This window comes from Chiroxiphia lanceolata, chromosome 15 (assembly GCF_009829145.1).
Source record: "Chiroxiphia lanceolata isolate bChiLan1 chromosome 15, bChiLan1.pri, whole genome shotgun sequence".
NCBI lineage: Eukaryota > Metazoa > Chordata > Aves > Passeriformes > Pipridae > Chiroxiphia > Chiroxiphia lanceolata.
Window position 1 is genome coordinate 11,974,313 of NC_045651.1, and position 24,723 is coordinate 11,999,035.

At 45.1% G+C, this 24,723-nt stretch overlaps 2 protein-coding genes across 7 annotated transcripts in view; one reads left to right on the forward strand and one right to left on the reverse strand.

The window, feature by feature from the left end:
• Positions 1–1,099: 1,099 nt before the first annotated feature.
• The window catches only part of CYFIP2 (cytoplasmic FMR1 interacting protein 2), a 53,180-nt gene continuing 29,556 nt past the window's right edge, over positions 1,100–24,723 (reverse strand). For 4 of the 5 annotated variants that reach the window (XM_032702870.1, XM_032702872.1, XM_032702869.1 and 1 more), the window contains 8 exons: positions 16,056–16,199; positions 15,134–15,224; positions 14,323–14,453; positions 11,169–11,241; positions 10,573–10,667; positions 6,358–6,596; positions 5,785–5,932; positions 1,100–5,227 (listed from right to left, as the gene is read on the reverse strand). In XM_032702870.1, coding sequence (XP_032558761.1) covers positions 5,060–5,227; positions 5,785–5,932; positions 6,358–6,596; positions 10,573–10,667; positions 11,169–11,241; positions 14,323–14,453; positions 15,134–15,224; positions 16,056–16,199 — 1,089 coding nt within the window. In that variant the 3' untranslated portion in view covers positions 1,100–5,059. The remainder of the gene's footprint in view (positions 5,228–5,784; positions 5,933–6,357; positions 6,597–10,572; positions 10,668–11,168; positions 11,242–14,322; positions 14,454–15,133; positions 15,225–16,055; positions 16,200–24,723) is intronic. The other variant, XM_032702873.1, reaches the window with a different exon arrangement.
• On the forward strand, positions 22,155–24,721 carry FNDC9 (fibronectin type III domain containing 9). 2 transcript variants are annotated; one of them, XM_032702875.1, is made up of 2 exons: positions 22,155–22,273; positions 23,248–24,721. In XM_032702875.1, the coding sequence occupies exon 2, from the start codon at positions 23,255–23,257 to the stop codon at positions 23,915–23,917; it is 663 nt and encodes a 220-aa protein (XP_032558766.1). In that variant the 5' UTR covers positions 22,155–22,273; positions 23,248–23,254; the 3' UTR covers positions 23,918–24,721. The 2 variants fall into 2 exon arrangements, with proteins under 2 accessions (XP_032558766.1, XP_032558765.1); XM_032702874.1 differs by having other exon boundaries at positions 22,166–22,264.

Below are 24,723 nucleotides of genomic sequence, written 5' to 3' on the forward strand. Positions count from 1 at the left end.
AGTCTTGGACCCTGACACCCAAACCAAAAATTGCTTCTGGCTTCAGGTGAGACCATGTGTGCTCTCAGCTCTTCTTAGGGCTGGTGTAAGAACTGGGGTGTGCATGACACAGCAGCTAAAATTAGTTTAAAAAAAAAAAAAAAAGAGAAGTCTTGATGGAAGAAAGAGTGAAACCCAAACAACCTGCCCAGTATCAGTGGCCAGGGCAGGAAGAAAGTCCTGCTCTCCTCTCTTGCCATTCCCTGCAGAACCATGTTGAAATCAGTAGACATTGGGCAACTTTCAGCCATTGGGCAAACAGTTCTGCACAGCAGGATGTCACCCACAAAGCTGCAGCACATCCTGACTTAAAGCACATTGGAAAGATCAACAGAGCTGCCTGGTCATGGTGTAAAGTTGACTTCCAATTTTATGTGAAGAATCATTGCATTTCTGTTCCTCTTAAGCTAAGAAGCTGTTCCTGTGAGGAACCTTGGGAAGAAGCTATGAAATGGAACATCAATTACAGTGTTTAATCTAGAGCTGAGCACAGGAGCTCCCACTCCCATAGATCCATGTCAGTTGTTTCACCTTAATTCCTCAGCTCCCAGAAAATCTTTTCCCCTCAGTTCCCACTCCTTCTGCAGTCAACAACTGCAGCTGATCTTTGGATGCTTCTAACACAAAATTAAGAATGGTTTCAAATGGAAATTTGGGAAAATAATAGCGAGGAGCATCTCCTGGAATAAAAAAGGCCCCTGTGGAGTTGACAAGGGTATGGTAATGATAGGAAATTAGTTCTCCTCAGTTTAGCTTTGTTTTCAGTAGAGCCTGTCAAATTGTATTAAAAATAATTATATAATTTTCCCTCCACTGACTGCCTAATAATAAAACAAGTTTTCGTATAAATATTTGTTGTGCCAGGAAGTTTTTCTCTAAGATCATTAACTTTTTGATAGGAAAATATGTCTGTTCTCTGTTGACCAAAATGCCTCATTTTTTTTTCTTTGGTTTTGGCAAAAGCTCGACATTTTTATCAACTTTGCTTTTCCTTTGTGCCAGGTGCAATTGGAGCCTCTTCCTAAATAACAGATATCACGATGATAACAACACCACAAAGTAAAGTCTGCCCATTTCATGAATGAGCCCAATTTTTATTTCTCTTCATCACAAAAGTCATCCCACATTTGTTGTACACACTGTTGATTGCTGTGTTACGGGACATATCACCAGGTACCAGATGCTTTACTCTTGCAGAAGCACTTCTAATGGAGATGGAAGCTTCTGTTGGCTGTATTTCAGAACAACAGCAAAAAATACAAAACCAAAATATCATCTTCAGCTGCATAGCAAATATGGATCAAAAATTTAACACTGTATCAGATCACAAGCGTAAATATACCTCACCATAAATAAAATTCATTGTACAAAATAACTCAAGCAGCTTTTCATACAAATATGGTACATTTGACAACAGTTTTGGAGAATATTTTCTTGGGTTTTTTTACACCTTCAATTCTTTTTTCTTTTTTTCTCAAACATACATGAACCTACTGGACTGGAGTAATGCAGGAGAAAAAGGACTAACGTTGTTCAGTGCTACTAAGTGCTGTCAGACTTTAAAAGGAAAACCATTGAAGTGCTGAGCTTGAACTAATTTGCTTCCCCTTTCTATTGTAGCATTGAAAGTCAAGTGTAGCATCATTCCAGAAAAGCATGTGCACTGCCAATAGTCACATTTTATAATGGCAAAGCCAGAGGGAACATTAAAATAACCTAGTCTGACTTCATTCATGACACAGGCCATCCTTTCTCCCGCCCTGTAATTCCTGCATTGAGCCAACAACTTGTCTTTGAAGTACACATTCCAAGTGGTGGCTGGTAGATCCCAGGGAGTTTGCAGACTACTTCAGCATAAGGAGGAAAATACAGGTAAAAAAGCAAGTCCATAGTCCCTGGACTTGGAAGTATTCGGACAGGGGTCAACATTTCCCTAGGAAAAGAACATTAGGGGTCTCCAGATTATAAAAGGCTGAAAACTACAGGATTGGAGCATATCTGCAAGAAAGACACCCAAATTTGGCAGAAAGTCTCCAAGTGCGGAGAATATGTCCAAACCTGTGGCAATCTGTTACTATTTAGCTCTACTGTCACAATTTGCTCCCTGTTTCCATTAACGGTGATGACATTAAAAAAAAGGATGGAGGAAAAAAATCCACTTTCGTGGAGTTGTTTGAAGACCTAAGCCTGGACCTCTTTCTTATACACAGTCAAGGAGGATGAAAGAACTGAAGCTAAGGACAGTAACATCAAATCTCAGAAATTAAGACCGTAAGATTATTCCCAGCTGATATCTCATACGACTTGAGCAATAAGGCAAAACATCTGCATACACTCTACAGTCAAAACACTTTACATTTCATTCATGCACTTTGACATTTTGCTCAAAATATTTAATTTCTTTGAATCTGAAGGGATTTTACATTTTTGCCAGCAAATCCAAGGGCAACAAATAGATTTCATTTACCTGTTCTTTCAAGTACGTGCAACGGTGTTTTGCAGGGTTTCAGGAATCATTATGGCAAAACTACAGCAAAAGAATGCAAAGAGTTTTACAGGTTTAGGTGGAATATCTCACAACTCACTTCAGACCTAAACAGATGAAAACAGGCATTTAAATTCACCTTACTACATCCCATTTTGTAGATAGCTGAGACTGGGCCATTTGGTACAGTTCATCCTTCTGTAGCAACCTCTTGCTCATGCTGGTTTCTGGAAAGACTCCAACATCCCCTAATAACAGATGCAGTAGGACATTTAATTTGTGCTGTGCCTAGAGGTGGCTCTGAGAGCCAGACAGAGACTTGTGCCACCTTTTCAACAACACTTTCATACCAAAATAACAAGCACTTACTATTTAGGTCAGGAAAAACTGGACCTTTGTTGGATCTATCTTCCTCATATCTTGTTTTCCACAAAAAATAAAGTGCTTGATTCTCCTTTTCCTTTTAAAAATATATATCTTTAAATAGCCTCACTCCAGTAGTGTAGAAGTGTTGGAACATGATGGAAAAACAGAACTGACATCCTTAGTAGAAGAGTAAATAGAGAGCAAGGGCCCTGTTAGTGTCAGCAAGTTCCAGATGCTCTTCTGCTGCTCTTCCTCACAACACGGAGGAAACAACTCGCCTTGTTGGGCTGGGTCCTTCCCCGCCACTCCAGGATTTCAGCCAGACTTCCTGAGATTTCATTTTACTTTCAGGTTACTGTGCTGCACAATTTCCTCCCTCCAGTTGAAATGTCTGTCTCAGTAATTAAAGGAATCTCAAGGTGTGAAAATGTCTAGCACTTGTCATGTGTGGAGTATTTATTGATTTCCATGGGAGTAGGTGATGAAGGTCCAAGAGAAGAAATTCATCCCACCCAGCAAGATCATCTCTCACCAACAGTAGTTTGGCTGTTGTTTCCTAAGACAAAATACTCCAGCTGGGACATTCCTAGTAATTAATTCTATGTTCCTTTTGAGAGAATTAACGCCCAGGCTCTGCCTTTTAACATCTGTAACAGCATACAGTTTACAAGGCATGATGAAATGCATGAAAGGAATATATTTTATCACATCTGTAAACTGTCACAGCAATTATCTGCTGTGACCAGGCTAAAGCTGAGGAAACTTTGGCAGTGGTGAGGCTGGGATCATTTTCTCTTGGACCATGTGGTTTGATCTCCTTTAACTTCAAGCACAAGCTTTTCTATCACTCCAGTGACACTACCGAGGGGAAGCAGGGAAGACCATGAGTTATGAAATCCTCCTTCAAGTTCCACCTGAATTTGTTCTCATTATCCAGGGATCTCAGATTAGCTGAGTAGGAAAAGGAAACAGACTCCAGTATTCCCTCTGAAAGCCTTTAAACTTGCAAAATTCTTGGTATTTTTTAATGCTTATCCTATGTTTTACCTCTTCTAAACAATTACATCATTTCTGAGTGATGGCAAGTTTCCTAAGCCCTGCTGATAGTTACCATTCTCTGAAGAAAGGTATTTGGTCACTGTGCCACTAGGAATTTGTGTAAACCAAGGGAAAACAGCATCCCTGAACATAAAGAGATTATACACCCCAACTCTCATCCTTGGCTGAAGATCAAAGATCCGGTATGTTCAAGGTAACTACACCTGCATCCTGCCAGGACCAGTGATTATTTCCACCCAAGTTAATATGTTCAAGAGCACATTCACATGAATGCAGCCTCTTCTGTAGTCCATAGGAAATCTGATTTAGTCCATGGAAGATGTGTCTTCAGGGGAGAACCTCTGCTTTAAAATAAGTGGATGTCCCATAGCAGGGAAAAAGCCAGGCCATTTTCTCTTTCCCCAGCTCTCTGAAGTGCTCAGGAGTTATTTGGTGACTACATCACCGCTATTCTGAAGCCCACATGCCAAAGCTCCATCTAACAAATGCTGGAGAGGCCGAGAGCATGAAGCCCACTCAGCCTGGGGCACACAGCCATCCACGACCCCCCTGGCAGGGCTCCTCTGCACCCATCGCTTCATCCTCAGGGCGCTGCCATCAGTGCCATCCTGCCTTCATCCCTTCTTCCCCTCCAAGAGTGAATCAGGGACTTGTCTTCAGACCCTCCTGCTCTGTGGCCGGTGGCACATGTCACTGGGGGGGCTGATTTGCCCCACTGCTCCTGCGGTGGGAGCGGGTTCCCGGCGCTGTGGAAGCATGGGACTCTTCCAGCAGGACCCCCACGCAGGGGGCTGCAGTATGGCTTCAGAGTGATGATGTGTCTGACCGAGTGAATCACAGGGAGAAACTGGACCACTTCATGGAATAAAAGCACGTTTTGCCCACCCACCCCCACCCACCCCCAAGTCCGAAAGCTACAAGTAAAACCGATCACAGGGATGGTACAGAGGAACATGCACTCAAACGGGGCCGAGGGGAAGATGCGTCCTCGGGTGTAGAGGCAGACCCAGCATCACTTCGCTGCCAGGTCTCACACCAAGTTTACTCCTCCCAGCTGGTTTGGGTTCAGTCCCTTCTCCCTTCCCAACCCACGTGGGGTCCGTGTCCACACTAGCAGGTGGTGGCCAGCGACTGGTGGATTGGGGGCTGGAAGCAGCGCACGTGCTCCACCGTGGAACTGTCTGTTTCCACCGACTTCATGTACTTGTTTAGGATGGCAAAAATCTCGTTGTTCAGGATCTGATACTTCCTGATCCTGTCGGCCATCTTCTTCAAGGGCTGGAGGGATGGCGAGGGAGAAAAACAGTAGATGAAGAGTCTTATGTCATCTGATCAGCTAGAAAGTAGCAGTACCTCTGACCTGCTGCTGGAAACCTCTGCTAAAGCAAAGCAGCTATAACACGTGTTACTGTTCCACTTAGCACTTCCCAGGGACTGGTGACTCGCTTCATTACAGGGTTTGATGACTCAAGCCAGAGCATTAACAAGATCAGTGAGTGGTCCTAAGTTAACTGTTCCAAAGTTTAGACTCCCAGCTGCTTATTGATAAAGCCACCAAGATCACAAGATGGTTGCTGGAAATACCATCTCCTCAGATCCTGCTTCCCAACCCCAGGAAGAAGGGAAAGCTTTGGGAGAAAAATGATTTGCTTTTCAAGCCAATTAAAACCTTGGCCTCTCTGCTGAGACTGCAGCTGGAAACCTTAGAGTAAATGTGTCCAGTTTAATAAAGTTAACACTGGGTATGGTTGTAATTGATGAGTTTGGACAAAGCAAGATAGAAAACAGAGGAGTGTGCTAGTTCAGGTCCTTTGGGACCTCACCTTTCAACTTACCACGTTTTTTATGATTTCATCCTTCCCATCCTGCCTCTGCACCTTCAGCAGGTGGTAGCAGAAGTCAAAGAGGTCAAAGCGCCGTTGCTGTCCAAGGAGAACAATAATAGAGCAACCTGCCCAGTTCAGACCATCTCCAAAGCACTGCCTGGAAGGAGGACAGGGAGATGGGGTGGGGAGAGATAACAGGATAAAGTCAGGCAAGAGAAGTACCGTGGCACCAGGAACTGTCTTTGGTGAATTCCTAGGGAAATCAGGCTCAGTCCTGCTCCTAGAAAGTGGGTGTACACCAAGAGAAACTGAACTCACAGGGAGATATGCAGAATTACACCCAGGCCGGGCTGTGCAGGGTGAATCACAGGGTGAGATGGGTGAGGACCTAGTCTTGGGTTGTTGGCCCATCTGCCCACCTCCTTTGGGCACGTCCCTTTACCTTGCTCTTTTCTCCAGCTGTTCTGATAGAAAGCCTTCTGAGCATCACTTTATATCCATGCACAGCTACATCAGGGACCCACGTTCTCCCTCTACCTCCACAGTGGCCGAGGCTGTCCCTGCCGGCCCCTGGACACTCACTCTGCAGTGAACTCGTTGGTGCCCACGGGGATGCAGTACACGAACTGCATGGCGCTCCAGAGCCGGTGGAACTCCACGCACTCGTCCACGTGCATGACCCCGTTGGTCGGGGGCGGCCCGCGCCAGATGGGGTCCTGCAGGTAGCTCCGGATCCGCGTCAGGATCACCTCGAACATGGACAGCCCGCAGCACAGCCGCTCCTTGGTCAGCAGGTCACCCTCCCGGGCGATGGCTATTTGCTGGGGAGGAGGACAACCAAAGGAGCAGAAGTGATGATGTGGCACAGATGGACCCCCTCGCGGGACTTAACGCTTCCTGGTCTCTCCCCGGCTCTTTCAAAGTTAACACAGACCCCATGGAAGGTCCAACCTTACCTCTGATGGCTGCTCCCATGGCACTTCCCACCAGAGAATACTCAACCCTCAAACAGAAGGAGACTTCATATTGTGCTCAGTTATATTTTACCAACCTCAGTATCTTTTGGAATAACTATGTACATCAGAAAACGAAAGGTGAAGGCAAAGCTCTGATCAGAAATACTGATCCTTAATTCTGCTAGCATGCTGTTCTGTTCTGTTAGGGCTACTCAGCATTGCTGGGTTTCATGTCACCATTTCTGCAACTTATGAAAATAAAACAGGAGAGAACAGGGACATTTTGCTTCCCAGGACATTGCCATTATCTCTTTAAAATGTAGATGGCCTAGGGCTTACTTGATTTCTTTTGTAGTTAGGGTTAAAAAGCTCTGAGCAAGATGAGAAGCCACTGGAACCTTAATACTGGAAAACCTGTGGTTTATAAGAAAGTCAAATAATACTTTTTCCAGATGTGGAAGCTTTACATGTATGGACAATTTCTGTGACATTGCTGCTCAGATTTAGATATACAAATCTGGAATGGCTCCACTGGATGGAGTTATTTTGGCTTTTACACTAAAGGAAAATGAAAAGAGAATCAACTTCGTTTCATCCCCATTGCTCCCGCAGGAAAAAAAAAATGGGGATTTTAAAAAAGCAAGCAGGGGTTGCCCCTGGGAGCAGTGACCCCCCTGAGCTCACTGAGTGAAGCTGTGGTACAAGCATGGGGGTCACTTGCTGCCCTGATATCCTCTCAGCTGCCCTATTTATTGCTGTTCCAAAGCATGACTGACTTCTGTTTGCAGAGCTGCCAACAATAACATGGGAAATGGGAGCTGAGTGCTGTCAGAGCTGTGCCTGTGGCTGTGGGAGGCTCCAGCTCTGCCGTGCTCACCCTGGTAGATGAGAGGCTCCCCCAGCCCCACAGGCAGAGCCTTTTACCCCTCTCACCACTTTGGCAGAGACACGCAGAGCAAGCGTGACACTTCCCGAGACCCCGAGTGTCCTACAGGACTTCCTGGAGCCTTAAGTAGTTTTTAAGTATTTGCTCCATTTCCAGCTATCCCTGTAATGCCTATGAAAATATTATCCCAATCAGAGTCACGATGGGGACTCAGAGCAGCTGGGACAAAGGGCAGGGACATGTCCTGGCCAGACGTTAGGAATATGAATTATGCTCCATTGACTTGGATCACCTTCATTCCACTATGAAAAATTTATGAGTGTGCCTGCACACCCCCCTTCCTGACTATTAGTTTATGTTGGAAGTAACCTAAAGCATTTTTAGTTTAGTGGCTCTTGAAATTAGAAGCATTACAATTCTTGCTTGTGTCACAATCTCAAGGATGTTCTGGGAACCTCAGCTCAGTTAATGTTTAACTAATAGCAAATATCATGGGAAAGCTGTATTGGTCTGCAGAGGCCAGATTGGGGCTGAGATCCCTAAACCTGTTAAACTCAGGAATGATATCACCAGTTCCATGGCACGCACCTGCATGTGTTTGCTTAGCAAGTAAAGATTTATTTTATCCAGCTTTTCGATAGCTAAATGCTGTACACTTTCCCTGTCTTCACCCGCTCCAGGCTCTTATGGGTACAGATTTGCAGACACCAGTCTATCATGGCTAAATGAGGACACAGTAGAAGTAGAGCCATTTCAAATATAAATTAGGTGTTAGTATTACTGTTTGCTAAGATACAGTGATAAAAGTGGTACTTCGGATAACAAACTTCTCCAGTGATCTTAGTACACTGTTTCTGAAGAAGTCTTAATTTAGAAAGGGAGGCATATGGCTTACAATGCAGTAGTGCCATCAGCTATGCACATTCACAGACAGAATTTGGTTCTAAAATTCATCACAGTAAGACCAGTCTTTGATATAGGACTACCATCCTTGGGTAGATATCTAACATGGGGAAGGCAGCTGGACAGCTGTTGACCTTGTGGCCAGAGCTGCCTCACAGTCTGGGGTCCCACTGATTTCTAAGATCAGGAGAGGAAGGATGGTCTCAAGATAAACTGTCAAAGGATGCCACTGTGCTGGCTCAACTATTCCCTCTGTCTTCAGAAGGAAAGGCTTCTGTTACTTCCAGTGAAAAAAACAGACTAACCAAGCAAGGATTTGAAAATCCCTTACTAAATACTCCTATGGTCAGTATTAAAAGGGAGAGGATTCCTTTAATGAACCACTTTGATCCCCCTGGTTCTTTATGAATGACCCATCAAACAGCTGCTTCTGGATTCCCAATTTAAAGTAATTATTTACAACAATCACTGACAGTTTTCCTGCCATTGCACAAAACCAGTTTTGATTTTCCAGTTTTTGAACCTCTTTTACAGACCTTTAAGTGGTGAGCTTGCCAGAACCCTACCCAAAACCTGCAAAGACTGATACATCCCCACTAACTCTGGCTCAGCCCCTTCACAGCACAGAATTCTATGAAATGCAGAGGGCCACCTTTTGGGAGAGGCATCTAGAAGGCAATGTCTACTCAGATTCTGAACAATTGCTAAAAGGCATTTATGCATTCTGCAGGAAATATCCCATATGGCCTGTGTCCAAAACTGCATTTCCAAAATGCATGTCCAAAACTGCGTTAAGGAGCAAGCTTAGAAGCTATGGAGGCACCTATAGAAAGCGATTCTTGTGTTCATTTACATTTGAGCTCAAAAAAAAAAAAAAATCCGGTACCCAACTGTACCTGTGTGATGAATATGGGAACAGTTTACAGAAATATTATATTTTAGTTGGACATGAAGTACCTTTTGTTTTCATCACCGTTATAACTATGGCAGGGATAAGCAACGAGTGACTCTAATAGCAGATTTCAATGATGATTTTGCATGGAAAGAAGGAAAGATAGAAAGACCAACACAAACACACAAAAACACAGAGGTGAATTCTTTTTCTCGAGTGTCTCCTTTAAAAGGAAGTGTCTACAAAGTAAGACAAAGCCCTCAGTTATCCAGCCAATTTCTTTGTTTCAGATGATTTCCAATGATGCGAAGTTCAAAATGTCCTTCATTCATCAGAAAAAAAAACAAGAGAAAAAAATCAACAACTTTCTGCCTGCCCTAGATCTGTCACCTCATACAGCTGAGTGTTCATTCCGTTCCCTCAGCAGTACATTACAGAAAAAGGGTGTTGATTCATTTGATACTTCGGATGTTTTCTACCCCATCAATCCCATTAAGTGGGCACTGGAAGTTTGATTATTACTATCAGTGGAGCTCAAATTTTGCCCATTACATTGACAGTCTATGGACATATTTTAAACCATACTCAGTTTCTGCACAAGGGATCTTTCCCAAGCTGAGACCTACGTCAAGAAGATACTTTAATGGACATTTTAAGCATGTGCTAAAGCTCTAAGCATGTGCTAGGAGGGAAACCATTCTCAGATGTATTCCTTGACAGGGATGAGCTTAAAAATAGACCAAGCTGCAGTCCTAAAATGAGAACCCCAAAAGTGATGGCAATTGATTACGTTAGGGATAGCTCTGCAAAGTTTCCCCTCAAACCACTCCAGCAATTCTCCATCTTTTCAAAATGGAGAAGGAGAGTTTTTCAGAGTTGTTCTGATTCAGAACTGGCTTCTAGCACACTTGACTTACAGCTCCCTGCCAGGTCTCCTGACCAGAGGCAGAAGCACAACATCACTGGACCCGCTCACAGATTTCCCTTCAGGGTGTCTGCTAGGGCAAGGATTCTGATTTGCTTGTCCAATTGATGTTTTGCAGAAAAAAAATAAATCAATGAAAAAAAAAAAAAAAAAGGATCACTGTCCCAAGGCCAAACAGGCCGTCCGGGGACTGCTACGAGTTTTCAACAGCCATCCCTTTCAATGAAATCCTTACCTGCGGAGTGCCCAGCCTCTCTATTAAGGGAACCAGGTGAAGTGGGGCATACTTGGCTTCGAGACGCTTCATGCGCACCTCCAAGCGTTCTCCTTCTGTCAAGCGAGCAGCAAACAGTGAAATGAGAGGAGGAAGTGGAGACCCGCAATTTCCGCCGAGTTTGCTCAGAGCTGCCCCCCAGCAACCATCCAAGGGGACTGTGGATCAGGGAGCCAAACCGACAGCAATGAGGGAACCAGTGATGCAGAGAAGGGAGGGATGTGCGATTGCAGTCTCAGCAGCAGCTTTATCACACGTGTCCAAAAGCATGTCCCTGCTACCGATCGCTCCTGCTGGGATGGACATTTCATGCTGTCATTCTCCAAAGAGGCTGTGAAATGGCTTTAAAACCTGAAGGGAACCCCCAAACTGACTGAGGTTTCAGGCTACAGGAAATGCACCCTTGGCTTTTGTTTGCACCTGACGTTTGGCTGTATTCACTTTTCTGTTTGGAGGGGGAAACAGGGCTAGAACTAATCCTCAGTAGAAATGGGAGAGAACCAGCTTCTGGGCAGAGACCTCTGAGTCTGCCCACTGCTTCCCTCTCAGCTTCTTACCTTTGATGTAGACCCTGGGCAAAATATTTTGGAAGGGAGCAGCATGCAGCAAATCACAAACTTCTTCCTGGGACTGAGGCAGGAAGAAAGAAAGATAAAGTAAGTTAAAAAATACCTACAGGGGATTCGTGAACGGCTCAGGGACCTGGGCAACACTACAACAGTTCATGCCTACAGCACCTATTCAAATCCAACCCAGCTCAGTAGCAACTCCAACAGTTTGAACCTAAATGAACTAAAACTGGAAGAAATACCTCAACTTAAGACAGGAAGTTTCCCTAACACAAATAAGTTACTTCCTGCCTGTACAAGGCCAGACCTTTATATTTATTTTCTGTCCTATTTACTAGCACTGCAAGCAAGGGGGGGATAAAGAACACAGAGGTTTCAGTTTCATCTTACCCTGATGAATTCCTGCTGTCTGTTCTTACAGAGTGCTCAGGTGGAAATTACCCTTTGGCTCAGTTATTTTAGGAAGTGTACATGTAAAATATAGCGATGTGTGGCTCTACTGCAAATAGGTACATCACACATTGGTCTGAAATGATTTGTTTCTTGGTATGGTGTTCTCAGCCAGGGCTATCAGAATCCCAGTGGTGCAGGCACCAGGGAGAATAAAACAGAAGTCCAGAGAGGAATAACATCATGAGATGCCACCTGAGGGGATGCATGCCAATGCACTTGAGAAAAAATAATCCCAAACACAGATGCACAAGGAGGAGAAACCTAGAAATAGGCAGGTGGAGACTGAGGAGCGATGGCTGACAGTACATTGTATACGAGTCTGCAATGGGAAACAGCAGCAAGGAAACCAAAGCTGTTTAACACAGAGGCACCGCGTCACGACAAGGCATCAGCCTGCTCCTACAAAAGCCTAGTCCTAGGACATGCTTCCAGTTCTGAGCTTATTGTAGAGATGTAGACACACTCGAAAGCAGATCATGACAGCGCAGCAGAAGATATCTGGGGGCCAGATGGAATGACTCGGCTGGGTCTGTTCGGGATGCAGGGGGGGATTCCCCACCTTCCAGCCAAGAGGACAGTGTAGCATGGAGCTGCAGGAGGCTGTACTGGCGCATGGATGCCGGGATGAGAGCAAGTTTGTGGGAGTGCAGTTTGTGACACAGTGCTGGAGGGACAGGAACAGTCTGGGGTCCCTCCAAGGGCAGAGAGATGCTGGTGCTAACAGAGTGGGCCTATCACCTTAGTTGTTTTGTTTGTAAAACACTATTCATTCCTAGATGAATGTTCTTCCACTGCTGTTTCCCTCTGATAAAGAGAGTATTTTCACCATTTGCAGCCTGCATTCATCTGATATATGTCCCAAAATTAGTCATGCTATTAATAGACCTCTTCCCCAAGGCCCATTAACTGAGAGTACAAATTCTGCCTCGAAATTTAGTCCCAAGCAACCCCTCATTCTTCAGATTTAAACAATAAAAAGGGGTAAAATGGGACAGACTGAGCATCTGCACTAGAGTAATTTTTGCCAGCAAATACCACCAGGCTTAGATCGCTCAGACAGCTATGAAGGTAACTGCACCATAAAAGCAATTCCTCCTGCTGAACAAGAGCTCCATTAGAGGGAAAATCTTGTTCTGTGATGGCTCTATGAATCTGACACCTTCCAGAAAGTGGGAACCAGTGCAGCTGCATGCAAAATGGCTTTATATTCTGAATCTACTTCTGTGGGGAAAAACAGGGAATCAGAAAGGGAGAGACTTTTTTTGGCGCAGAAAGTGGGCAGATGTGGACTTGGATGGGCAATCTTCCTAAAGGCATCCCTAAATTTTACTCACCATCTTTGCTTTATTTTCTGCTATTCTAAAATGCCAGTACAGTGCTGATGTACAGTTCCTGGGACTGAAGGAACATTGTTTCATTGAAATGAAGGATTTCTAAAAGAAACGTGTCCCTTAAGTCTCCATTTAAAGATGGGACAGAAGAGGCAAGTGCAGTACATCCAGCATAAAACCCAACACTGAGAACAGCAGAAAAGCACTGACCAAGCCACAAAAGGAATAGAAACTGCCAGAATATAGTTGGCAACTCTGGTCATTCTATAAAAGCCAAGCTGCTGGGTAATATACATCTCTCTAGTTTTCCTAACCTTCAGCAGCCACTGCTCACTGAAAGTGTTTGACACACCCCATCAGGAACTAAAGTCTCTTGATCTGGAGTTAAAATGCAAGGGCAGAAATATATATATTTTGAGTACATGCAGAGACTTTCAGTTTTTCCTGTGCTCTATTGCTGGATAAAACTTGGAATCTTTGAATTTCCTTCTGGTTTTGCTCTGAACTTTCTGGCTTTGCTTGGAATCCCATCTTACGCTAGGGAATTCTATCTGAAATAACCCTGCCAAAACCATTATGACATAAAATACGCATATTTCATGTAAAATTGTCACTGAACGCTCCCCAGTTGGCTCTAGGCCAAACTATGAGATAAATTCATTACAAAGTAAATTTACTGTGTGAAAAGCTAGAAGGTAGGAAGATGAGTGGCACTCAGCCACAGCCTTTGCCCCGCACTAGAAAGGGCATCACATGAGCTGAAAGGCTGAGAGACTTCTGTACATGCAAAACACCTGTGGCAGGGGGCAATACAGAGTTGTCACTCCAGCTCTTTTCAGTGAGGATGTCATAGGAAATATATCATCAGCTCTTTTCAGATTTCCTTCCTGTTGGATTGCTTTATCCATATCACCATTAGAATCAATTAGGTTGTTTTCATTGCACTAGCACCCTAAAAGAGCAAAGGGCTCAAATCTACATCTCACTGTAAAAACCACGTGTATAAAAAAGTATTGATCCCTGCCCCAGAGAGCTTACAATCTAGAAATAAACTCCAGTTGGTTTTATTTCTGAGAAGGATGAACAAGGGGTAGCTTTGGGTCCAAAAATTAAATCTAGATCTTCCAGTATTCAGATTCACCTTCAGCAATCCCAGAGGCATGACCAAGTGCCAGTACACACCATCCCCATGGTCATGCCCAAAGACTCCAATAATACAGCCCCAGAGAGACCTTGAAAACACAAGAAGCTGGAAAGTAACATTTCCCAAACTCTTCTGCTGGAGAACCCACTTCCACTTATACTCTTGAGCTGGAAATCTCAAGTATGATGTGTTGGTGCAGGGGGTTTTGCCTTACCAAAGCCTGCTCGATAAGGAGGCAGAAGAGAATGGCATTGCCCACTTCTCTGAGGCTCTGGAACACATCAGTCTTCAGCTCTGCATACTCAATGATGTCCTTCAGCTGATGATGGAAAAACTCCAGGATTCCTTAAAAGACAAGGAAGGACAGTCAGGAGGAGAGCAGAATCATCCTCTGGTAGCTAGAGTAAAAAGACAATCAGTGCCTGATATTTCTTTAGTCACAAATTGCAAGCTGCAAAGGATACACAGAGACTGGCATTGGAAAGAACTAAGATGCAGTGTCTTATCCTGCTTTCAGTAACCCTTAGAAAATAGGGAATAATTCATATTAATTCCTTGGATTTCCACATCAGAGGAAAAAAGAGGTTCGAGACTAATGGATGACGTGGTGCTGGCTCATGTAATACCAGCCAGAGCTTCTGACTGCAGACACGCTGCAAAAGTCTTTGCACCAGCTGAACAGAGCATTTGAAAAATATCAATAATAAACAATATAACAAAAACATATAATTATAAACAATAACAAAAGCTTACAGAATCCTGAAAACAAAACAGAAGCTACCAGAAGACATTCCCTTATCTGTGTGTTCAAAAGGAAATTTACAACAGGAGTTTTCCTGGGGAAGTTTCCTATACACGTTCCAGAGTCAATGGCAAAGCAGCTGAAAGTGTCCCAGCCAGCCTGGCTGCACGTGGCACTGGTATGTCATGTGCCCAGCATGGTTTAACCATTAGTGTGGGCCTGAGTAAACACTGCACCAACACGTTGGTGAGCTCTTGCTCAAGCATCCCTCTGCAGCACCCACCTGGAGAGCCATATTCATGTCTTGGCAAGCGGCATATCTTGGGCATTACTTCGATCAGAGTCTTTACATACTGCAGGATGGTGCCTTGGAGCTGTTGGAGAGAAAGGGAAGTTAAACAGGCTCTCCTAGCATTGGTTTTGAAAGAGGCTGTTTGAGGTTGGGTCCACATCTGACAGCACAGGATGAAACTTCAGCAGGAGTCCAAGAAGGACTTGCTTAATTTGGATTTCGCTCAAATATAAAATTCAGCCCAAGTGTATGGAGTCAGAGAGCTTTTATAGCTTCCTCACAAAGAATAAATCACAGCTGCGTGGATTTTCGAATTCAAAATACAGCTTGCTGTGTTTGCACTGTTTGCAGCTGAAATCCAAACAAGGCTCAGTCTTCAATCCAGCTGGACTTGTGCTCCTAAGCCAAAAAGCATTTTACCAGAGCTTCCAAAGGAGTCCTTCCTCAGCACAGGAAATGCTCCTTCCACCTGAGGAATAACACTGGATACTCAGATTTTAATAAAGAATTTACATTCATGTAGAACAAGTTTCTGCAGAACTGATGTTTTGCACTAATATGGATTAGAGCAAAGCACATTTCTTAGTTTAAAGCACTTGCTGACATTTGCAGTTACACACCTGCATCCTGTAGATACATTATCTGGGATTAGGGACTAAACTCTGTTTAGTCAAACATAAAATCTTTGTGCTGAATGCTGTCTGATCCTGGTGGAAACACTCCATCATCCCACAGGAATCAGTGGGATTCCTCAGCAATGGTGAAAATCAGACACAAATGTTTCACTGTGGATCGAGGGACATGACGGTGCCCAGATGTGAACACCCTGAGCCCAAAGCCCACGCCGACTGTCCTGCCTGGACCTGTCAAGGCTTTGGGGTTTCTCCATCACCAGGGTCAGGCTCAGAATTACCAGGCTCTTGACGATCTTCAGCAGCTCTTCCATGACCACGGCGATGCCCTGGTAGCCAAGAAGGCGGCAGATTGTCTTGAAATGAGGTGGCCCCACGAAATTGCGGTAGGAGCTGTAGATGTGACTGTAGGCAATGTTGAGAGGCTGAGAAATTAGAAGCACAGTGACAGTTAGACAGCAGCATCAACCAGACCTGTAAGTAATCCTCTTATCACAGTATTATGTTCCATCATTTCAAATTAAAATAAGAAAGAGAAAGAGAAATAATAAAACCCGTGACAATTCCCATTTCTACTTCTTGGGGCAAAAAGGAGATTGCTTTTCTTCTATGTAGTCAGATATATTCTAATCTCAACACATTGTTATGTCACAAGGTTTATTATCCTACTGTGTAGCAACAGCACTTTCATTTCCAAGGTAATTTACTCTCCCATACATTCCCAATCAAGTATTTCAGTTCAGTGGCCCTTTGCCTCTTCAAAACCAAATTCTTCTCTACTAAAATGAAAACCTTTATATACATTTAAGCAGACAGATTTTTTTCCCTATAGGCACTTGCTTTAAATGAGGCTTATTAAGAAAAGCAGGAACTGCAGCCACTGAGTTCAAGGGCAGCTAGAAGTGACAGAGAGAAGATCGTTTTTGCATCTGGAAAACTCTACATCAGCCTCTACTTAACAGACATCCCCACGGGTCTGTGACAAGGGTAAGAATCTGACCCTGGTCTAGGGAGAATAGTACCCAGGGCACTGGCTCCCGAAAGTTTTTAACAGAAAGTGATTTCCAGGAATGTACTCTATCAGTGTCATCTTGGAAATGTGGAAACTGCTGTAATGTTTTATGACTGGAACATTTACAGGATCCATTTGGTGTGAGTGAAACAGAAGTAGGGGGAACTCTCCCTCCATGTCCCTCCATGACATCTCCAACTACAGCCTCAGTGAGCAGCAAAAATGCAATTCTTGAAAAGATTCTTGCATGTAGTGCCCCTTCCAGCAAAACACAGATAAACCCTGGCTCATGCTTAACCAAAAGATTTTTCTCAAACAAAGGTAAGAAAACAAAATGTATCCCTGTGGATATTTTGGACTCCACTCTACAGGGATCCTCTGCCCTGCCAGTAACGGAGCAAAGGGAGTGCCAGGATCAAGGCACTGAGGAGGTTTGGGTGAAAGAGAGCAAAGGTTGAAGTAGCAGAACAGAGCAAAATATTGTCTGTGCTTCACCACTGCAGCAATACAGTGGCTGAAGGCTCCAGTTGTCCTCCAATTCTGACTCACTTCCGCAAGACTTACTTTTAACACCTCATCTGAGCTACTAATGAGTTATAAAGTGCAGTCATTTGCTAGGAATTGGAAAAGCATTTTCTTTTGCTCTCAGCTACAGAATTCAGCAGACCGATGTACTGACCACGCTTTCATAGACTTGTCAGATGCTTTAATCAATTAATTGTCCCTCATTTTGTTACAGCTCCATTGCTCTGGTCCAGCAGCTCATTGCCTGCTGTAATTCGTTGGTGCTCTCTGAACTAGCAGAAATAAGCACATTTTCCATGAAATATAATTTCTCCTCCTGTTCCTGGTAGGTGAAAATACCCCTTTAATACTATTAAGTACAGAAAGGCTACCTTGGAGGCTCATTCACAACAAGCATGAACTTTCTCTCCCATTAAAACTAAAAAAAAGGGCCCCGAATGAGGCATGAGCCAGAGTTTAACAATTATTTAGGCAGACAGAAGCCTACTTTCAAAACTCCTTGGATGCCAACTCCTGTTCAGAGAATGGCATTTGAGCATCCTACTTAAGTCTTCTGTCTGCATTCTCAGATAACCAAGTCTTTAAAAACCTGTTTGGTAGAGACAGAAACAAAGCCACTAGTTACACACCCTGATACATCTGAAGAACAGCAATGGTTTATGTTTTGAAAAGTGTGTCTGTTTAAACACCGGGTAACACCCAGCCTGGAATATTTGCCAAATGGCCAACAAGACCATCCCAGAGGGAAGTCAGGGCCCCAGGGCCCCAGCCCAGCCATACTGCCACAGCTGGTGTTGTTTTGGCTTTTTCAAGGCACTGTCCCTGCTCCAGGTGTCCCCAGAAAGTGCTGTGCTGCAGGAGTGATCCAAGTGGCCCCGAGATGGCTCCTTGCACCTTCTTTCCCTGTCTCCCTTGTAGGCTCCTTTAGCCTGTTATTTCCCCAGGTTTAGCACGCCAGGGCTAGAGGGGAACAAAATATCCCCATTTCAGTGGGCTCATGAATCCACACTCATTTCTGGAAGCCTCTTTGCTACTCCAAAGCCAGCAGACAGGACTTCTGTCTGTGCACGAGCCTTGGTCCCCTGAGATGGGCTACTACCACCAGTACCCAGCTGTAGTGCAACTGGTCAAGTTTTCCCCATAACGGGGCTGATGTTTTGCTGCACGGGCAGCGAGTGGCCAGTGCTGCTGCACAGCTGCCCACCTTGCAGCACTTCTTCCCTCTCAGTGGGATAATGGGGCTGGAGAGCAGCTCTCATCCAGGCTTTTCCCTCAAGTGGGGGTCTCAGCAATTAGCCTGATTGGAAGAAGACACATTTTAGGACATGCATTGGCTGCAGATGAGCAGGATGATTCATCCCTGCCTGTCTGCAAAATGAGGGAGGTTCATCGAGCTCTCTGCAGAGCCACACAGTGCACTAACAGCAGGCTTGCATCTAATAATAATACTCTGCCAGCAATTAAAAATATAACTCCATTTAAGGGTGAGATACACAGCTTGGGGTAAAGACTGTAGGATGTAAAAAATGACACCAGTGGGTATTTTAAGAGAAAACAGCTGAAGGTACATGGCACAGCTCACTCCCTCGTGCTGGGCCGCCGCTTCCAACCCTTTGGAGAGCCAAAGCAAATCCCTGATCCCGCCCTCCCCTTGGAGCAGCAGCTGCTGAAGACCCCCTGGGGAGGTTTGTCCCATCTTTGGTTTGGGGCCAAATGGGCAGGTTTTGGGGATGGGAGGCCAGGAGTGCAGTGTCCTGCAGAGCCCAGGTATCGCACCCTGCACCCAGGTTTCAGGGACAGTCATCTGTGAGCATGTGGGGAAGGCCCCCGCATTGCTTTGGAAGCTCAGGAGGTTACTAGGGATGCTACGGGGCAGATTTAGTAGCAGATGAAGCAAATCAAAACCCAGTTCTATTTCCAACTCCTTGAGCTTGTTGTTGGCCATTACCCAGACCTGTCTGAGCTCACCTGAGAAAAGGCAGGGTGAGTTTTAGCTGGTAAAATAGATCAGAGAGAGATAATAAACAGTACTAACTGTTCCAAAATTCCCTTGGAAAAATGAAGAGCTAATGAAAGAGGGTTATAGAGACAAAAAAGGACTTGCACACAGCCCAGGACTACTCAGGGCTCCCAGCCAACCTAACTGCAGTGCAACAGCTGAGATAGTGTCTTAGAAAGTGAAAAACAATTCTGACCAGAATTGCCAGAGGAGGGTCTCTAGTCAAATGGCCTGAATATGTTCTGGTTCCTTCCCCTGCCACAAGCAACCTTCACTCCCCTTGAGTTTTTACCATATTCGGCTTTATCAGCTGGTTGCTGAGACTTTCATGCAAAAAACCCACATATTTTCTATCTGGGATGGACAGGACATGTACAGTGCAGCAGGCATGGTTATAGACTGTATTGAGACTGTGTCTGTCTATATTCTGTCTCAGCAAAACAATGAGATATTAGGAAAAAAATCTTTACTGTGAGGGTGGTGAGGCCCTGGCACAGGTTGCCCAGAGAAGCTGTGGCTGCCCCACCCCTGGAAGTGTTCAAGGCCAGGTTGGATCGAGCTCTGAACAACATGGTCTAGAGGGAGGTGCCCCTGCCTGTGGCATGTGTGTTGGAACTAGATGATCTTTAAGGTCCCTTCCATCCCAAACCATTTTATGATTCTGTGATACCAATACTGATTTTCAGGACTGTATACACTGATATTGCTCACAACAAGCTGGGTAGCACAGCCCAGGAGGGTCGCTTGGAAGGGATCAGCAGCCCCCACCACCAAGATCTCCTGCAGCAACCACAGCTCCTTCACACCTTTGGGCTGTTGTTGCAGACATGGCAGCAGAAAATAGAGTGGCTCCATCCTGTTCACATACCGTGACTATTTTTACAAGCAGCAGCAGGATGCACAGGTTCCATCTGCCTGCACACTTTTTAAAAAAAGAGGAGCAAATTCAACCAGGGAAAGGGAAACAGGGATGTCGTCCAGTGATTCTGGCACAACCCTGCATCCAGCAGTGCCAAGAAAAACATAAGCACTCATGAAAATACATAAATGAAGCCCAATCTAAAGCATTTACAGAGCGAAGAAGTGGTTAGTGAGCAGTAAATAGTGGGTTGATGGTAATTTTGCAGCTTCTTTGTTGGAGACTTCGCAACCTGCTGTGTTTTATAAGTGGCTGAATGACAGGTAATGGCTCAGCTTCTGCTGGCCACTGGAGCATGCCCATGGTTTGCATCCTATGATGAGGAGTGAGAGGTCCTAGGCAGGCCCACAGCTGGGTCCATCTACAGAGAGGGGAAACATCAGTGCTGGAGCAGTCCTGGCACTGCCATGGTTTTGGCATCTTCTCATCCTGGGAAATGAGAATTTCAAGTTCATCACTGGCGCAAGCCTGATTTTGGGAGCAGGTAATCCCAACACCACTGAAAGCTCTGTTGCACTTCCCTTAGCAAGTGGTATCAATCACGGTGTGCAGAAAGGTCAGCAGGACCCCTTGCTGGCTAATCCAGCTATTCCCGTTCTCCTTGGTTTCCCCTCTTCCTGCTAATGCATCTTATTTGTGAACAACTGAAATTTACTTTCAAAGCAGCTGTGAACACTGATAAACTCAGCCACCCAAATGCCATAAGAAAGTGGCTGTCCCATGAAAATGCTACCACCTTCTGTAATCCACCTTTCTGAAGCTGGGATTTGTATCCTCAGCTCTCTCCCTGCAGGCAAAGATGTAATTTACTCACAGCATGGAGCCAGCTAAGAGGTGCCTGTCACCCTGCTCTCGTAAACAGGACTGGAAGCCACCAGGGAGCACTTTCATTTCCATCCCTGCCCATAATTATTTTCATCTCTGTTCCCAGTTTTCAGCTCATTGGCAGATGCAGCTCAGCTGCTCTCACAGAGACAAAATGGAATACAGATCTTGGAAGACAAAACCATCCAGAACTGTGAAATGTCAATCAAAAGCAGGGGTCACACATACTCCCCAGGCTGTAATAGCCCCTCCTGACGCAGTTTCCATTACCTCATCACTGTTGATATCCGGAAGATCTTTGAAAAGTTGCAAGCACCTTTCCAGGAATGACATGAGTAACTCCAGACCCAGAACCAACACTTCTTCTGGGAAAGTTCCTCTCGAGCACATTTTGGCTTTGGAGAGCAGTGAGATACTTGTTCAGAGCCTCTCCTTACCAGACCCGGTGACACATTTGTCCCCTCCTGGCCACAGACTTGAACTGCTCTCCTGAACACCACTGGGACTGGCATTGCCTCTCCCTCCTGCCCTCTCACCAGACTGACAGGGGACATCCCCAAGTTGTCTGTGAGTCAGGGGCATTCAAAGAAGAGCCTGTCTTTAATCCCACACAATTCAATAGGGGGTCGAGGTCTTTGAAAACCCAATTCCTACTCCCATCGCACAGTTTAGAAAACATTAAAAACCTATTGGATGTTGCTGCACCATAAGGGATCAAAATCTGCTCACTGGCTTTGGCTTAAATCAGTAGTTTAAATGTGCAAGAAATCATAGAATTAAGGACCTGAGTCAATGTGTACCACAGATCAGGATCCCAGATTTCATACGATGTGCCAAGGTGTCTGTAACCCCAGACCCTGCTGGGGGTCAGTGATGGTCTTGCTGGGGAAAAAAAGAAAACCCAAACAAACCAGCAAACAAAACTACCTGCCTTTTTTTTTTTCCTGCCTCAGAAACACATACTTCTCCCAGGCAGAAGCTTTTAAGGATAACATTCCCAAATCACTCGAAGATGCCTGCCCATCCTTTCTTAGTGGTTGCCATGGTGAGAGATGACGGAGCCCCAGACGGGTATAATACAAGGCAGCGCGTGGGGAAGGGATTCAGCAGAGGCAGGAGGGAGGCGAGTGGTGGGAAGAGGGGAAGGCACTGCCTGCCAGTGGCCACTCTGTCACCAGCACCGACGGCCACCGCGGACCCACCGAGGGAGGTAAGAGAGGTAAGTGCCTGCCCGCGGCTCTGGGAGGGCTCAGCAATGGGCACACGTGCTGCTCACCTCCTCATGTGAGAACGGACAAAGCAGCCCTTAAGATGAGCTGCTCTCTGAGCAAATTAAAGGAAAGTTAGGGATTGTTAAAGAACAGAGGAAGAAGGAAAAAAATAAACCAGCTCTATTGCATGCAGCTGCTGCTCCGAGCGCTTGGCTGGTTGGGAGAGAGAACAAACGGGGCTCAGGGAGCACTTTGGGGATCTAAAGGAGTGATGTGCTCAAATGATTTGTGGCTGTTGCTAAACAGTAATTTGTTACTGCTGGGGGAGAGCTTTGTTCTTGTATTTCATATATTTGTATTTCTCTGAAAGCAGTGATTTTATATGTCACCAACCTACAGATGTCACATTTAAGATCCTGATATTACAGTGTGACATGCTGCAGGAACAGAAAAAGAAACTCTATTAAGCAACAAGTAAGGTACAGAAAATGCAGCAGCAACTTAAACCAGTGAATTAACCATAATGAAGCTTTTAAAAAAAAAAATTAGGTGTAAAATCAAAATATCTACTGATTGGCAGCCTCACAAGGCAAGTTGGAGCTAGTTAAACGATCACGGTATGTTAATCACATTTGAAGCTTCCTTTCTATTTCATGGGAAATAAAAAAGCTAAAAAATGCTTCTGATATAGACAACCAGTTAGAGAGATTTTTTAAAAAATCTAACTAAAGTACACCCTATGCCCCAGCTCGGGTTTTTCTGTTGTTATGAAGCAGGGTGATATAGTAGGCTGGGCAACAGCAGGATTTATCTTTTGTAATTTTAGCCATGCAAGACCTAGCATCTAACCTAAGTGAGCCAGGATAGTCCTGAATCCAATGTAAGGGCCAGTAAACCCAGTGGAAAGGCTTCACTGATGTCAGTGGCTTTTGAGCCTGTACACAAATCAGGAAACTCAGCCTCTGCCTGCATCTGGTTTCAGGGGCACGATGAACATCGAAGTGCACAACATCACTTACACCAGTGCCACGGTCTCCTGGGCCATGAACAACCCCTGTCCAGAGAACTACTACCACGTCATGTACCGCCCCAACTGGAACAGCGTCTTTGCCGGCTATTTACGCCAGAACTTCCACCGCGAGGAGCGAGTCCCTCACCCCCTCAGCTCCCTCGTCCTCCACCGACTCACGCCATCCACCATCTACGTCCTCTGCATCACGTGCAAAAACTCTTACCCCTCCAGCAACCACTGCACCACCTTCCACACTCTGGACAAAATCCCCCTGGTTTTCGGCGGCTCTAAGCACGAACCCACCACCTCCATGTGGATGGTGAGCAGCCTGCTGCTCCTCTGCTTCCTCGCTCTCCTGGCCTACGGCTGCCTGCAGTTCTGGTCTGCACGGTGCCACCAGGCTGCCAGGCTGAAGCATCCTGACATCAGCCCTGAAGAAGTGATCGAAGGAAGCAGCTCACCAGATGAGCCACTGAATGATGGACTGAGGGAGGAGCTTCTGGAGGTCCCCATGACCACTGTGCTGATGAGGAGCTCCAGTTTCATGAGGGAGAGTCCATATAGCTCCCCTCACTGTTTTTTTTCCTATAAAAACAGCGATGATAAAAGGGCCATCTTGCCACAGCATGGCCTTCAATGAGAGCAAAATAAAACAAGATCCTACTTAGTGGTTTGGTTCATCCTCTCTTTCCCAGCTCTTGCCAAGAGGACTGTCTGTGTATCCAAGGCAGCTGTCTGTCCCAGGTTAGAACACAAGGCACAGACACTGGTTGCAGGGGAAAAGATTTTTGTCAAGAGACAAAAATATTGTCATTTGCTGAGAACTTTTAAAAAGAATCCAAGTCAGCTCTCTGGGAACAGCCAGGTTTGATGGACTGTAGTGTCATTAGTTCATCTGCATCAGTAAGGTAGGTTCACTTCAGAGTCATCTATCAATGTGCACAAGAAATAAACTCCACTGGAGTAGTTTCACACTTGAGTGATCCTCCACTAGTATCACATCCCAAGCCCTCATAGTGCCTGTATTAACAATCATTGCAGCCTGAGGAAAGAGCTTTTTGTCAGTATTCAGTAGTTTATATTTGCATACTCAAGTATTTTAGTAATTCCTATTCTGAACTACAAATGAGATTCCTGAAATGGTACCTTCCTTGGGAAGGAACACTGCATTGGAGCACCAACGTGCTCACCTCTCTGTGCATTTAGATGGATGTGACTCAGTCTCAGTGCCAACACCAAGCACAGAGCTGTTTTGGCATCTCTTAACATGGGCATGTTACGGGGAAGAACATGGGAAAGCAATAGCAACAGCACACTGAATCTGCTTCTTGCATGGCTTTTTGGTTTCAAACAACAATGTGACCCTGCACATTTGCACCCACCATTCTGTTATTGAACTAGTTCTTGCATTTCTTTCTTCTTAAATAAATATTTCCAGCATCCACC

What these genes read in the sequence shown, in the direction of transcription:
- FNDC9 (XM_032702875.1), top strand. Translation starts at nt 23,255, where the DNA reads ATGAACATCGAAGTGCACAACATCACTTACACCAGTGCCACGGTCTCC.